The sequence below is a fragment of the Maniola jurtina genome, chromosome 14, assembly GCF_905333055.1.
Source record: "Maniola jurtina chromosome 14, ilManJurt1.1, whole genome shotgun sequence".
Lineage (NCBI taxonomy): Eukaryota > Metazoa > Arthropoda > Insecta > Lepidoptera > Nymphalidae > Maniola > Maniola jurtina.
The window spans coordinates 4454372-4471459 of record NC_060042.1 but is presented as its reverse complement, the minus strand read 5'-3'; the positions used below and the strand labels follow the sequence as shown (position 1 = coordinate 4471459).

Sequence of the window (17088 nt, the reverse complement as noted above, 5' to 3'; positions counted from 1 at the left end):
TATACCACAGATATTTATTTAATTATTTTTCTTCCATATTTTTTTCTTTTGTTATCTGGAAAATCTTAGTATACAGTAGAAATGGGTAACATTGTTATGTAGTGGAGGTTTAATAGGATGCTAAAATCAAAACTTTTTATTATGTTGTATGCTATAATACGTCCATGGTTGTATGTTGTAATGGCACATTTCAAAGAACCATACGAGCTTAATATGAGGTAGTTATTTCAAAATTACAAACATACACTTCAATTTTATTTATTATTATGTAAGAGGAGAGAGAGGAGAGGAGGTTGGCTGGAACAGAAGTTGGTGCAGAGTGCAGACTGCGTTATAGGGACATAGGGACTCGATGCGGAACGGACATGCGTTGATTATTGTAATACGAAATAAAAATAATATTGGTGCTACCTAGTGGTCTTTCTTTCTTAGTTCCACTCCTGATCTGATTATTGGGTACTGATGAGTATCAGGTATAGTTAATTATAAATATAGAAGATAATAAAGAAAAGAGGAACACTCTCGCTACTACATCAATGTTACCCGTTTCTAATGTTAATTTCAAATTTCGAAATTTGATCTGGCAATACTGTTTCAACTTAATTCAATAAAAATTGCTTTGTGAATTGTGATTTTATATGTCTGTCTGTGTATTTGTGTTATTTTATTTTTCTGATTCATCGCCATTTGTGTCAAAGCTTAGAATAAAATTAGGAATATTGTAATTTGGTGTTTTAATCAGAGTGAAATTTGAAATGTAGTGCCTTATTGGAAAGTTATCGTGTATGGCGCTCGGTGGTGTTTCTATCGTTCACGACGCGAAGATGATCTCATTGGCGTGCTGACATTAGTTTCGTTACGTTCTTTTCGGCGAGATATCTTGATCGTTTTATTGTTATTGACCAAGTCCAATGACCTTGTAACGTTAAATAAATTAATAGAAACTTATTTGACAAAATGAAGAAGCAGTTCTATAGGGTGAAACAACTCGCCGACCAAACCTTCTCAAGGTAGGAATTATACTACTTGTATTATCAATGTTTCAAAGATGAGATAAGATTTTGACTCCTTTGTGGATAGTGTAGGAATATTTGACTGCATTATCATTAAGATTTAGATAAACTGTAAGACAAGCTTGGAGAAAAATCAATTCAGTACAGTTTTCTTTTTAGTTAAAAAGTTTGCAACACAGTTTTTAGACTATTTTACTGTAATTTAATATCTTAAATGATTATGTACAAACATCTTACAAGCACAATTTCTCTTATGATTAGGTCTGGCAAGGGTGAACCTTTGACTGACGAGTTACAAACAGCAGACAGGAAAGTGGAACACCTCAAAAATGCTTTGAGTCTTATCAGCAAAAGATTAGCCACCCCTGCAGGCAATACCCAAGGTCAGGACCCAGCAGCAAGGGAGAAGAGATTAAAAAAACTGCCAGAATATCTCCTAGGACTGTCTATGTGTGAAGCTAGTAACTTTGATGATGATGATAGCATTTTAAAATACATTTTACATGAATGTGGTGAGTAAAAATTTTTTTATTTGAGAGTTATAAATGTAATATTTCATTAAATATATAGAGAGTTAAATAATTACTGTATCTGCCAATTTATTTCTGCCAACATTACTTAAAAAGTTAGAAAAATTAAGTACAGTTTTATGTGAAAACACAAAATGAAAGTTAATTTTGCAATTGATATTTAGCAATGTTTAAGCAATACTTATATTGATTGTTGAAATACTACTTAATTTAAATATTGTTCTTACTAATATATTTATAATTTTGCTCTTAATAATTTGTATTTTTAGGTAAAACAGAGAAGTTTCTTGCAAATGAGATAGCTGAACATGAACTGAAAGTTGAACAGCTAGTTTGCGCTCCACTTGCAGCAATAAGCGAACATGAGCTCCCAGCTATAATGAAAGCTAAAAAACACCTCACTAGACTTATAAATGAGAAAGAGTCTGCAGCTAGTCGATATAATGTGAGTATTGTCTTTGTTGGTTTTGCCACACTCCTTCAAGTACTGAGAAAATTTAGACAAAAATAAACATTTACAAAAAACATAATATGTACATTGTCTTAAATGGTACTAAAATAATCTGATCTGTGAAAATAAAAATATAAAAACTGACATGTACACACTACATATATCACGGCACATTTTTTATCTCTTGATATTGGACATAACAATGGTTTCCACTGAGTCACTATCAGTTGATAATGGCCTATGATATTAATAACTGCTGAAAGGATGTTTTATATAAAACATTTTTTTGTATCTAAATTGATGGCATGCATAGATTTTTTTATTTAAAATCGGAATTGACTAATATAATGTTGAATAATAATAATTTACAATTTTGGTATACAAGGGCAGATTGATTTGATTATTCAGAATACTTTTCCTGAAATACAGAATGATAAGAATGTTTTGTGGTTGTGATAATAATTTGTATAAAATTATGTTGAAAATTAATTTTAACAAGTTTTAAAAATGTAGTTTGACAATGAAAGGATGGGAGTGCATCAGATGTGAAATGCTAGCCAACACAGTTTCCCATTTATAATAGTATGTACATATATGGATACATCATTTATTTTTACCTATTCAAAGTTAATATATATGTCTGAACATTCCCACTAATTTTACCTGAGAAATAACTAGAAAGTAGTAAAAAATCCATTAGTAATATAGATAAATAAATGATTACATAATACAATTTGTTATTTAAAAAAAATTAAACATCATTAAAGTCAATAAAAGATGGTTTATTTATAAATCAATTTATAATACCTATTTTGAGTTAGAATTCAAATAAGTTGTTACTGAAATAATGTGACAGATGGATGGATAGCAAACTTAGTTTTTTTTAAATTATCAAAATAGGGAATGTTTATCGAGTCTGCTTTTGACACAGCGAAAAATGAAATAAACTATTTATTACACCATAAAAGTACTTTGTTTATTTCCTATAATGTTACCTACTCAAATATCTGAAGGTTTTACAGTGACAACATGACTGATAATGTGGCTACTTATCTCAACATTCCATGATCACAATTTCAAAACACATCTCTTAGACAAATCTCATATCTCTTCAATAAATATTACAATGAGTAAGTACAAATATTAGATAATCAATAAAAACAATAAATAAACAATTAAAAAAGAAATTATCTAATCCAAATATTATGTATTCAATGAATCAATGAATAAAGTAAGTACTTTATTTATTTGCATAATAAAATCATGCAAACAAATTTAGTAGGTAGTTAACTAATTATTAAGGATGTGGTTAATAAAGAATAACAATAGATAACATTAATGTTAGTACTAGTAATACATTGTTAATTGTGATAATCTGTGTTGTCTAATGTCTTTCAATGATTATTTTAAAATTAATGTTTATCTTAAGTTTAATAATTGTCATAACAATCTAATTAGAGAATCTGAATCTGAATTCATTGAAGTTCAGTATATCATACTCCTTAAAAGTTTTTTTTTTTAAAGAATATTACCCATGCTAATCATAACTCCCTTTTCCCCTCCAATTAAGCGTAAAGCTTGTGTCAGGAGTGGGTACGACAATAGTGTAACGGGTGAGATTTGAACCGCCGACCTTTCGGAATTCAGTCCGCTCCTCGACCCTTGAGCTATCGAGGCTATACATTCGATTATGGTACCTTTGAAAAAACAAATTCCGATAAGCTGCGTGGCTGGAACACATTGTAGTGCATGTTCACATAAAAACAGCGGATGCGGTAGCGGGCGCGTCAATTTTAGTGATAAACCGCGCATGATTTGTACGTGAATACACACAAAATATACTCCACGGTATTCATATGAACTTACTTCCATATTAATTCTATTATTCCGATGATTCCGACGAATTGAGAACCTCCTTCTTTTTTGAAGTCGGTTAAAAAACCGAAACTTACGCCCAATTCCTTATGTAACAAGTCTGAATTAAAAATTGATAACATCCCCCACAAGTGAAGGTTACAGTAACTAGAAAAGAGCTGATAACTTTCAAAAGGCTGAACCGATTTTTTTCGATTATAGCTGAGAACACTCGATCAAGCCACCTTTCAAACAAAAACAACTAAATTAAAATCGGTTCATTTGTTTAGGGGCTACAATGCCACAGACAGCTACACAAATACACACGTCAAACTTATAACACCCCTCTTTTTGGGTTGGGGGGTTAAAAAAGACTCACTCTCCGCAAAGATGATTAAATAAATGACACTTGTTACGACGCAATAAAGTGCAATTTAGTTCGCACAGCACTGCAGCTTAAAATTTAACAAACGGCACTATATTGCCTAACTTTTTTTCTCTTGTATTATGTCTCTCCTAAAAGATAAATAGTACGTCGCGCCCTCTAAATCACGATGTGATCACGTTAATTACGTGATCCTTGGCGCGAAAATAGTCGATGGCTAGTCGCTTTTTCGTCGGCGCGGGTGGAACAAGTGCCTAATTAAATTGAGAGGCCTTAACAATAATTTACTATACTTTTTCAGCTGCTTAATTGAGCAGATACATATTGATACTGAGTGTAACTGATATAAGAAGAGAGGAATTTGTTTTTACAGAATTTAGAGCGTCAAAAAGAGGAGAACCCAACAAAGTTCAGCGCGGCAAAGGAGGAGTTAGAGGAAGCCGGTAACAAGGTGGAAGCGGCGCGGGACGCCCTCGCGGCGGACATGTACGCGCTCGTGGCTAAGGAAGCGCAGTTGGCGCACACGCTGCTTCAGTACGTGAAGTTGCAACGGGCGTATCACGAGTCGGCGCTGCATTCCTTACAAGATACCGTCCCTGAGCTAGAAAGGTTTATAAGTGAGTAATTTTCTTGTTATTTTTGCATATTTTTTTTAATTCACTTCATCGTTACATCCTCGGAGTGTATCACAGCGAGGGACTATTCTGCAGCGCGCAATGGATGCGCAACTGCGCTTACGGGATTGAAGTAGGTATGTGAAGCTACAACATACGTATTATGAATTGGCGCTGCTTTCTCGCAAGACATACATGAGCAATACATGATCTGAAAAAGTTGCCAGCTGGGCCAGACAAAACTATTTGTAACACAAGACTCAGTTGAAGACGAACAAAGCTTTTTCATTATTATACGATGGTGATTTCTAGGACCGAAGAGATTTTATTTAAATTAATAATGAAATCTGTTAAGATCGCGATATTTGCGGTAATTCTACTACATTTATAAGCATATTTATATTAATTGATTGTTTTAAGAATGAAAACGAAAATCCATCTACTCAGCAACTAACTACTAACTAACAAGGTCTGTATTTTATTGATTTAGGTATATTCGATTTAAGTCGGCGTTGGGTTGCGCTAACGAATTTTGCCGATACGACTTTAAAAGTCTGTTATATGTGTGTGTGTAGTCTTTAAAAGTACTGTAATACTGTAAGCAGACGGTACATACCCAAATCGATGAGAGTGTCAACGTACGCACACAGTAAATTCCTTCCCAGCACACTTCCATAATTGAGATTCAACTGACGGCGTGTGGCTTTCTCATTAATGCATCCATCTCATTAGAGACAGTTACGCGTGAGCTTTAATCAAGATGCTGCAATAATCTAGATGTCCGCTGTAATTTATATCACTTGAGTTCATTAAGCTTGGTAATGTGTATGAAACTTTTTGATTAATTGACTGTATATCTGCGGGTTGGTTAGATATTGTGTACAATTTTAGACGTTTTTAGTAAACTGTCCTAAAATCCTCGTTTGTAGATTTGAGTGGTAGTTTATTTGATTTTTCGGAATCCATACGTTGAAAATTATAAGGTGATGAATGTTTTTTTTGATATTTAAATATAGGGTTTGAAGTATGGCTAAAGAAAATTCCGATAAAATATAGTCTCAAAAATTCTCTAAAATCTTATTTTTCAATCGGAAACATCTCACATTCGTCCACTAAATAATGACAAAATCCTCCATAAATTCAGTCTTTAACGAATGACGGTCGCAATATAGTTTTTACAAGGAGAATATATTCCTATATTCTAGTAAGTATATTATATAAATAGTTGTACACATTGTTTAGTCTACAACTTAGAAGTAGTACTTATCATAATTACTAGGGTCACAGAACAGAGCTATTTGGATCGGTTATCGGATATGCGACTTCTCATTTAATTTTATCTTGGTCGTTAGCACGTAACTAAACAAACATTATTTCGTATTCGACACAACTCGTCTTTGGTTTCCTTGGCATGTCGTGAAGTAAGGTTAACCACTAGTTAGTCCATATGAATATCGTTAATGTATGGCATAAGATTTCTTGATACAATAATTGTATTTCAGTACAATACCTGGTAAGGGGCATGAGACGGGTCTGCCCGCGAAATTCACATTTAGTTTGGTTTTTCGTAATTTGTAAACTAATACGATAAAGTAGGCTTATGGCATTCTAATTCCGACAATGGCAGTATCATTATCACAGGATTACATAAAAATCTTTACTTGAAAGTGTTCAGTTTAAGAAATTAGTCAAAATAATGAGTTTGACATGAGTTACTCACAAATTCTAATTTCTTAAACTGAACACTTTCCAGTAAAGATATTTAATTTACAACATAAATAAATTGTAAATTATTGTTAGGATTAGTTGTTTAGCTAAGAAACTAGTAATAAGTAGGTACTATATACTAAGTGTTACTATACGTTAAGTGATTGTTTCGTACTAACACATAAAATGGGTTATGCCTTAAATAAAAGTTTGTTTTATTTATTTATTTATATTATATTTATCAATATTGTTGCAGACGACAGCTCGGTGAAGCCCGTGTTCGGCTACCCGCTGGAGGAGCACCTGCGCGTGACGGCGCGCACCATCGCCTTCCCCGTGGAGCTGTGCGTGTGCACGCTGCACGAGCTGGCGCTCCACGAGGAGGGGCTCTTCAGGATCGCGGGCGGTCAGTGTCTCTCACACAACTCACTCTTTATCAGGGCAAACTGTTTATTTGAAACTAGCTGATGCCCGCAGCTTCGCCCGCGTGGATTGGTCAGATCCCCTGCAGCATCAGGATTGAAGAGTTGGACTCCAAATTTTTTATCGATTAAAAAAGAAATGACGCAAATCGGTTCAAAAATCTCGGAGATTTCGGTATACATAGGTAGAAACACACAACTCTCTTTTTGAAAGTCGGTTAAAAAAGTAGCCTATGTTACTCCCTGGTCAATTCTCTACTTATCTGTGAAAATCCCGTCAAAATCGGTTCAGCCGTTCCCAAGATTAGCCTTTTCAAACAGACAGACAGACAGACAGACAAAAATTTTAAAAACGTGTGATTCAGTTATAGTATCATTCAAATAACCATATGACCTTAATATGCGGTAGTTATTTCGAAATTACAGACAGACACTCCAATTTTATTTATTAGTATATAGATGTGCATTAATACTTCTGAAATCCGAAAATCTGATTAGTGGACCCGAAATTCTGAATTCTGAAATCCGACAGGGCGGCGGTTCAAATCCCACCCGTTGCACTATTGTCGTACCCACTCCTAGCACAAGTTTACGCTTAGTTGGAGGGGGAAAAGGAATATTAGTCATGACTAACATGTCTAATATTCTTTTAAAAAATACAAAAAAAAAATTGGGTGGAAGATGTGACTACTGAAATATCATAATACTAAACTTTCCTCCTCAGGTACATCGAAGGTGCGACGGATGAAGCTATCCTTAGACGCGGGCCTCTTCAGTGTTCCGCTCCCCCCGGACTACAAAGATATGCATGTGGTAGCGTCGGTACTAAAATCATACCTTCGAGAGCTGCCTGAGCCTCTGCTGACGTTTCGCCTGTACGAGAACTTCATCCTAGCCTCGAAGCAGCCCTCGGAGCAAGCCCGACTCAACGCTCTCTGGGAGGCCATCCACCTCCTGCCCGACGCCAACTTCCAAAATCTTAGGTATTTAATTAAATTTTTGGCTGCCTTGACGCAAAATCAAAGCACAAACAAAATGACGCCCTCGAACCTCGCCATCGTCATCGCGCCCAACCTGCTATGGGCGCCCGACGAGAGCACCTTCGACATGAACATCACCACCGCCGTCAACTGCGGCGTGGAGCTGCTCATCAAGCACGCGCACTGGTTCTTCAAGGACGACCTCAACTTCTTCATCTCGTTCACCAAGGAGGACCTGCTGCCCGACCAATGCGAGTACGGGTTCACGCCCACCTTCGCACAGGGCTACCCGCAGACGGCGGCGCTCGCGCACGACCAGCCCAACGGCGACCACGGCATGAGCAAGTCGCTGCTGGCCTACAACCACCAGGCGCCCGGCCGACACTCGCGCAGCAACAGCCACGACACCAGCCTCATCCTACTGGACAACGACATGAAGAAGACTCAGTCCAACAGCTCGCTGTCCGACCAATCTAGTCCCCCTCACGGCAGTCCCAAACCTATGGTGCGCCGAGGGAAGAAACCCCTGGCGCCGGTGCCGCCCAACTTCACGCCCGACAAGCACAAAAAAGTGGAGGCTCAAACGCAGGCCTCGGAAGCGCCCAAAGAGCAACAGAATTTGACGAAGGACCCGGAGAAGCCGGCGAAACCTCCGCGACCGGTCATCTCCGAGAGTTCAGGGAAAATCATATCAGGCGTGCAGACCATCAACCGCTCCACGTATCGGAGAGCGAACAAGGAGGAGGCCGCGCGAAGCGGCAGCCGAGAAAACCTGGCGGATATCCGCCGACAGAGTTTAGAGTTCGAAAAGGATAAATTCGACAGTTTGAAGGCGATGGAGAGTAGGAACGACAAGGAGTCCACGCTCGTGGTCAAGAATGTAACCGCGCAATCCGGAGTCGTGAGCAGGATGAGAGTGGGCGACGTGAACAGCGGGCCGGCCTCGCTGGGCTCGGAGAAATCTTCGGACAAGTGTGCAAGGGTTCAAATGCCGAAGCCTTCGAGTCAACCGCCGCCTCGCCCCGTCGCCGCGCCTCGTACTATACTGCCTGCGCCCGTCGAGGCCGAGAACGAGGTGCAGCTGAGGCACAAGCCGGCCGTGCCCGAGCGCCCCGCCACGCTCCGTCCGCAGAGCTTCCGCGGACAGCGGACCTCCCTCACAGACAACGCCGAGATCACACCCACAGTCCTCGAGCGCACTCACATATACACGGTGGACAAGCAACATCCGACCGTCATACAAGTAGGCGGGGCGCCCGAAGACGAGGGGTCGCGGAGTACGGTGCAGCGGACGCACAGCTCGGGCGGCAAGGACGTGGAGTTGGAGGAGCCCAAGACCTTGACCAGCGCGAGCAGGCAACTGTCACAATCGGAAGGCAACATAACGGAGGGCGGGCCCAAGTCCCCGCGGCCGCAGCCGGCGCGGCCGCCGCGCCCGCTCGTGCCGGCGCCGCCGCCGCCCGTGGCGCCCGCGCACGAGAGCACCGACCTCTAGTCCAAACCGCCTTATAGTATTACAGGAGTCCGTACTACAGATTCCCGCATCCATCGCTTACCGTGATAGCAAGTCCAAGCTGATAACGTCGTACTCGTCGAATGTATGACTGCATGCAATATTATGTATAAGCAGACACGCGTCATATGTTTTGCGTGCCCAGGGACTTGTAAAGTAGGTAGGTATGCTAAACATCATATTGTAGGATAGGATATTGGATAGTGTGAGAACGCTCTGAGGCGTTTTACATAAAGGCGTGGTAAAACAGAGTATTAGAAACGTATTCCTCTTCCGCTACGATCGCTCGGACCGTGTAGAGATGGAGCAAGACTGATGCCCTCTATTTAATGTACGCTAGATATTCTAAATAGATCGCTTCTAAATTACAATTCACAACGTAAGTAAGTACATTACTATATAATTGTATAATTATTATATTTTTTTTGCAGATAACCTATTTATTTTTGTAAAATGATGACTTTTATTATCATAATTATATTGTAGTTTTACAAATCGGTGAATCATAATGGAACATCGTCGCAAGTGCTATTTTTTTCTAACCATTATTCCATACGGACATATCAGCTCGAGTCAATTTAGCTTTTTACGCGATCGAGTATACTTCGTGCTTTATAAAGTTTTGTACAATTTAGGTGTAATATGTTGCAGTAAATCCTTGTGATATTAGGAGATTCGGCGCCTCGGCCGCGGCGGCCGGGGGGTGCACAAACGTATAACTAGTAGCCATATTTTTTAATATTTACGAATTGACAGTGCATTATGCCAGAAACATGATTGTAAGACGCCCCGCCACGCGTGACCAAAAATATACTTACTCGTAACGCCACGCGTCTTTCTACAATTAGTGTTATTAGCGTTTTTAGAAAATATACGTGGCGGGCGTGGCAGTCTGACAAGGCTCTTTTGGCACTTGAGTGAGGGCGCAGTTGTAGCTTTATGTCGACACAGCGAACCATATCAACAAATGCACTTCTCAAGATGGCGGCTTTAGTACCGATTTTGGCCACGCGCCAAAAGAGTCTTGTCTGACTGTAATCGGAAATGATGTAGCTAATTATTTCCTCTCACTCACACACTACACAAGTGTGTAAGTGAGAAGGAATCATTAACGCTGCCCTTTTTCGATTCGTTCTTTGTACAGTCAGCAACAAAGCTAAGTTTTCCTCCGCCAGTACAAGCGACTATGGACGGGTGCAAACCTAGCTTTGTTGCCAGCTGTACTAAGAATTCACGTAACGCGCGTGGGGTGGCGTGTGAAGATGCAAACACATTACTATTTACTGATATAGCGTGAGTTGTGACACTACATGAGATTTTTTTATATGAAAGCATGCTAATTTATGTAAAAAAAACTAGCCTATCGTATATTTGGAGGCCAGGCAGTTATAAGGCGCGCATTATTATAGTGCAGCAGCCAAAATTGAAAACATGCCGCCTAATGCGCTGGGAGCCTAATATATGACGGAGTAATGACGCTCGAGGCGCACTGTGATTTGCCGTTTTGTCACACACCAGAATCCAGTAATGTGTTTGCAGCTTTACAAGATGTAGACTTGTGCTCGGCCCATAAGTTGTAATTTGTATCAGCCACGCTGTTTCAGTGAATATTAACTAGGCTAATGTATGTTATGTAGTATTTACGATGTTTTATGTGATATGCATTTTATTAATTATATACTGCAAGTATACAAGCTTCTGTTGTAAGTAATAATAAAATTAAACCCAAATATTATTTAGTATTTTATTTACAACAATTTACAGAACTTTTACGTTTGCCATTTCACTATGTAATAGTTTCGTTTGCCCACTCGTAAAAGCGAAACGAGGTTCGGCAGTATGTGTGCAGATTCAGTAATAACTTCGTCAATCTTCTTGATTTTTTGGTGATTTATGTAAAAGCCTCCTGCTTGAATTATTCTGATAGCATCACCTGAAATGATGGTTTATTAAAAAACTGCGCATGACAATTATCACACAGTAAAATATTTGTGGCTTCCACTAAAAATCATCCACTCCAAAATACATTTAGCATCCACTCCAAAATACGTTTATATATTATAAATGCATTTTGTATCCATTCCAAGAATGATTTGGCAACCACTCTAAAATAATACAGAGTGCATGCACAAAAAAAAATACTACATAGTTAACAATAAGTTCATTCATTTTTATTTTTATTTTATATATTTAAAAGCACACAAAACAGGTTGGAACTATAAAGTACAAGAACAGTAGAGCAGGATCTAAGTGTCAATACATTTCACGTCCACTCCAAGTAAATTTCACATCCATAGAAAAAATACAATTTGTATCCACACTCCAAATACAGAATAAATGTTTTGAAAAATATTCTTTACTCACTTTCTGTAGGGAAACATTTTGCCTTCAATCCAAGTTCCAATACTGTAATGCCAGGTGATAGCAGCAGCTTAACTATAGTAGCACCTTCAAAAACTAGCTGCATATCTTTTTGAGACAAAGAAACTAATGACTTCACATCTTTACTGTAAATAGCTTCGGTGGTTTTTCTTGCCATTGACAGACCCTCTTCTGAAAAGTCAAAGATAATTTCAATTAGGCATTTTTAGGGTTCCGGACCTCAAAGGTAACTATACCAAGTGGGGTATCATATAAAAAGGCTTTACTTGTACATTCTAAAACAGATTTTTTATTTATTTTTATGCATAATACTTTTTGATTTATCGGAAAAATTACCCCGAGTATGGAACCCTTGGTGCGCGAGACTTGCACTTGGCCGGTTTTTATTTTTTAATGAAAAGTAGTTAAAGCATTACAGATCACATGCCAGTGAAGTAAAGGAGCTCAGAATGACAGTGCAGTAGTAAGTGTCTGCGCGTGGGCACTATACTTTATATAATTTTTTTATGCAATTATATATTTGTAAAATTAAATTTTCAAACGTGAAATTTATCTCTAATAGCTTCCCGTTTCCTTTTAAAATGTGTATGATGACTTTCATACATAGGAAACAAGGTTTACCTACTGACAGACTAATATCGCGACGGTATAGACACTTCGTATCACTAAATAGATCGATAAATTACCCACGGAACCCACGCCGGTTCAAGGCCAGAGTTTTTTTTCCTGACTTAACTGTAAGCAGCACAAATCATATTTGCTAGTGAAACTTACCTCCGTGGACCAATGTGGTGAGCTGTTCGGCCAAACACTGCTGTGGGTACCTCTGCTCTGGGTGTTGTTTATGTTTGTACATTATATCCTTGATTTCTCCTAAACTATAGAATGTAAACAACTTTAACAGTTTCTCTACATCTGCGTCTTTGGTCCTGATGAAATATTGGTATAAACTGTATGGACTTGTCTTCTTGCCATCTAGCCATATCGCGTTCCCAGCTGATTTACCGAGCTTGTCTCCTTCTTCTGTTGTCACTAAAGGTAATGTTAAACCTAGAAAGATGACTTTAGTTAAACAAGAGAAAAAATTAAGTCCTAATGCTATCTTTTATCCAAAAAGCCCTTGCAACAAATAGTTTTTGAGTTGTCGCCAAAAAACGTAGAAATTTTCAAAAACCACTGTTTCTAGAAATATTTATAGTATAACTAAGGTTTTTAGTTTAGTCATACATAGCAAAATTTTTTAGGAAACATCAGTTTTTCTAAATTCCCATATTTTTAGGCTATAATTTTCCATGTAGTCTACTCGTTGTACACTTCATTCAATGTTGAAAATTGCACCGTTAGGTACACAACATAACTCACATTTCCATATTTTATGGTGAGTTGAGTCTATAATATAATATGCAAAGACCTTTATACTGAAGTCACCATGACAGTTTTGCATTGTTGGACATTGTATGTAAATTGGTAAATACATAGAAGACAAAAGCTTACCATATACATTTTGTTTTGCAGTCTTACTAATAAGATCATGTCCAGCGCTTATGTTACCCATTTGGTCACTTCCACCTATCTAGAAAAAAATCACACTAATATTATAAAGGCGAAAGTTTGTGTATATGTGTGTGTGTATGTTTGTTACTCCTTCACGCAAAAACCACTGGACGGATTTGGCTGAAATTCGGAATGGAGATAGGTAATATCCTGGATTAGCACATAGGCTACTTTTTATCCCGGAAAATCAAGAGTTCCCACAGGATTTTGAAAAACCTAAATCCATGCGGATGAAGTCGCGGGTGTCAGCTAGTCTTCTATAAAAGTATTCTTGTATCTGGATAAATAAATAAAAAGGTAAATCCAACCCAATAAAATATTTTCGTTTATTACCTGAAACCTGCAATCATATTCTTTCAACAAATGCAACCAATCATAAGATTGGAATATTTGGTAAGCAAACTCTGTGAAACTCATGCCAATGTCCGAATTGATTCTATTTTGTACAGTTTGTTTTAATAACATTGTGCCCATTCTGAAATTCCTTCCAATTTCACTGATGAACCTTATTGAATCTATTTCTCTGTACCATGTCTCATTATTTACAATGCTGAAAAGTACAAAATCATCCATTTGTATTACACACAAACAGTGCTTTAAAAAATTAAAACAGTAATTATATTTTAGATTTTTTTTGGGTAGGCTGTAAATTGCAAATTTATACTAATAAATAAAATTGGAGTATCTGTCTGTAATTTCTAAATAACTACCTCATATTAAGCTCATATGGTTATTTGAACGATACCCACACTGAATCACACGTTTTTAAAATTTTTGTCTGTCTGTCTGTCTGTCTGTTTGAAAAGGCTAATCTTTGGAACGGCTGAACCGATTTTGACGGGATTTTCACAGATAAGTAGAGGATTGACCAGGGTGTAACATAGGCTACTTTTTTAACCGACTTTCAAAAAAGGAGTTGTGTTTTTCTACCTATGTACACCGAAATCTCCGAGATTTCTGAACCAATTTGCGTATTTTTTTTTTAAATCGATAGAGGAACTTTGTGACATTGTTTCATAAAAAAATTGGATTCCAACTCCTCAATCCTGACGCTGCAGGGGACCTCACCATCAATACTGATGGGATTTAAAAACTGTCGGTTATAAATTGATTGTTATTGAAGGTATCTGGACCAAGTAAAGACTTTGTCGTTGACTTTTGGGAAATCAAAAGTTCCCACGGGATTTTAGACCCTAAATCCACGCGGGCGAAGCTGCGGGCATCAGCTAGTCTATATATATAAAAGGGAAAGCTGACTGACTATTTGATCAGTCAACACACAGCTCAAACTACTGGACGGATCTGGTTAAAATTTGGTATGCAGAGAGCTATTATGATGTAGACATCTACTGAGAAAGGATTTTTGAAAATTCAATCCGTAAACAGGTAAAACAGCTAGTCCTCAATAAGACAGTGGATCTAAACACTATATTTCATTTTCCTATAATTTTTCCTAGCAGTACAGTGCAGGGTACTAGATCACTATGACATCAGTGGTTAGACTCTAGGCTCTATTGGAAACTATCACAGCTGGTGTCCTAGTAAGATAGTACCCTAAGTCATTATTGCTGTTACTTATATGATTACAATATGGGGATACATACTTTATTGGTTTGAGTTTGTTTCCATCTTCTGACCAAATATACTTTTTGTGATTCTCAAATACTTGCTCAAGATTACTTTTTATGCAATTTATATTATTTTGTAATACATCCTGAGGCAATGCTGTTCTTTCTGTGCTTTTTCCACTGGGATCGCCTATATACCCTGTGGCACCTCCCAACTGAAAATTATATATTACTTATTTGCTTAAATTAAAAAAATTGCTATAAATAATTTAACACATCCCATTCCACACAGCAGAAAATGTATAGAAACCTGTAGGTACAATAAGATGGTCTTATGCCTTGTAAGAAGAATAAATAATAGATAAATAAGAATATTTTAAAAGGATTGGTAGCATTTTTAATAGAGCTACTGACTAAACTACAGCTTTGTTGAATATTTCTTACCAAAGCTATGACATTGTGTCCGCCTCGCTGCCAATGTAAAAGATTAATTATTACTAATAGGTTCCCCACATGCAGACTGTCAGCTGTAGGGTCAAATCCTGCATACACACATTGTGGAGATTTGTTCAATAGATTTATTATTTCATTGCTAAAACAAAGAGTAGAAAATAATTAAGTTAAATAGAAAAATAAATGTGATTGTTTTCATCCACTAAATGTGTTACTTTTTCAGTTCAACCACTAAACCAACTTGACAAAATTTGGTACAACAAAGATAGCTTTGCACCCTGAAGACAAGACTGAATTATTATCCTGGAAAATCAGAGTTCCCACAAGATTTCAAAAATGTAAATCTATGCGAAGTCGTGAGGGTCTGCTAGTTATATACATAGATTTTATCATACAGAGAAACTGAATTATTTAAAAGAATATACTTAAATGAAAAGTACTTACGCCGCGGTATTCGGAAACAAGTCCTGGTACATTCCTCTTTCGCTAAGTTTTAATATATTTCTGCTACTGGCATACCTTCTGCTTGTCCGTCGCAAATAAACTTTCGGTAATGGTAGTAACTTTTTAAAAATAGCCATCGTTTTACACAATAATTTCGGATTTAGCTTAAATAATAATTCGAAAGATATAACCTAAAACATCGTTTACAACCCCATTTTTAATGGGATTGACTAGGTAGAATCAATTTTAAGTTTGTACTTGAGGTGTATTATATCTTAATAATCTTATTTAAGTTATAATTACTTTTTCTTTTATTTAAAAAATTCAAGAAACGACGTTATTTGAATGCGAAACTATATACAAATCAGCTGTGCTATGACAGTTAAGTTAATGTTGTACACTGTGGTTGACAGATCTCCGCCGTCTAATGTTGCCACAGTAAAATTATCATTGTACGCCTATAAAATCAGTCAAGTGCGAGTCGGACTTGCACACGAACGGTTCTGTACCACCGTGCAAGAAATGACACTTTTTAATTTTTTGTTTTCGTGGCGGTAATTATGAAATTTTTATTAGTTGTTATAGATAGTGGCAATAAAAATATACATTCTGCAAAAAATTCAACTTTCTCTATTATGTTCACGAGATACAGCCCTCTGACAGACAGACGGACGGACAGCGGAGTCATAATAGGGTCCCGTTGGCATCCTTCGGGTACGGAACCCTAACAAATATATTTTAGTTTGATTAAAACAGGGGTTTGATTGATGTTACTGAAACAAAATGTGCCACAAAATATTTAATGAAATAATATTATACATATTACAATATATACTTAACTAAAAGGCTAATCTATACAATACAATAATATTTAATGCTAAATTATCTTACATTTTATAAAAGCTTTGGACTTTAGTAAACACATATTTTGTAGTTTTTGATTCGCATTATTACAAGATACAAAATCACAGTATGTTGTCTCAATGTCAATGGTAGACCAATTTATAAACACTAAGAAAATGAGCTGGGTATTGACAAAGTTTACTCATTTCTTGCACAGGCACAAAGACTGCCATAATATAAGTCTATATAACTAAGAAAATGCTTCTAGAAAGAAAAAAAATTGATATTACGTTTAGGAATTTAGATAAAATTGCTTGGGTTGTTTTTTTTTTTGGGGCAAACAACTTTTAAAAACTTTTAAAACCACAAAATGAA

At 37.1% G+C, this 17088-nt stretch overlaps 2 protein-coding genes across 2 annotated transcripts; one reads left to right on the top strand and one right to left on the bottom strand.

Moving 5' to 3' along the window:
• Positions 1-612: 612 nt before the first annotated feature.
• On the top strand, positions 613-11204 carry LOC123872207 (rho GTPase-activating protein 44). Its single transcript, XM_045916390.1, has 6 exons — positions 613-1010; positions 1275-1525; positions 1813-1988; positions 4607-4850; positions 6811-6960; positions 7701-11204. Exons 1-6 carry the CDS (start codon positions 958-960, stop codon positions 9449-9451), a joined length of 2625 nt encoding a protein of 874 aa, XP_045772346.1. The 5' UTR covers positions 613-957; the 3' UTR covers positions 9452-11204.
• On the bottom strand, positions 11200-16258 carry LOC123872208 (tyrosine--tRNA ligase, mitochondrial). The gene is made up of 8 exons (XM_045916391.1): positions 15871-16258; positions 15418-15565; positions 15010-15188; positions 13739-13955; positions 13346-13424; positions 12626-12901; positions 11834-12022; positions 11200-11402 (listed from the first exon to the last, which is right to left on the bottom strand). Exons 1-8 carry the CDS (start codon positions 16005-16007, stop codon positions 11239-11241), a joined length of 1389 nt encoding a protein of 462 aa, XP_045772347.1. The 5' UTR covers positions 16008-16258; the 3' UTR covers positions 11200-11238.
• Between the last annotated feature and the right edge of the window lie 830 nt (positions 16259-17088).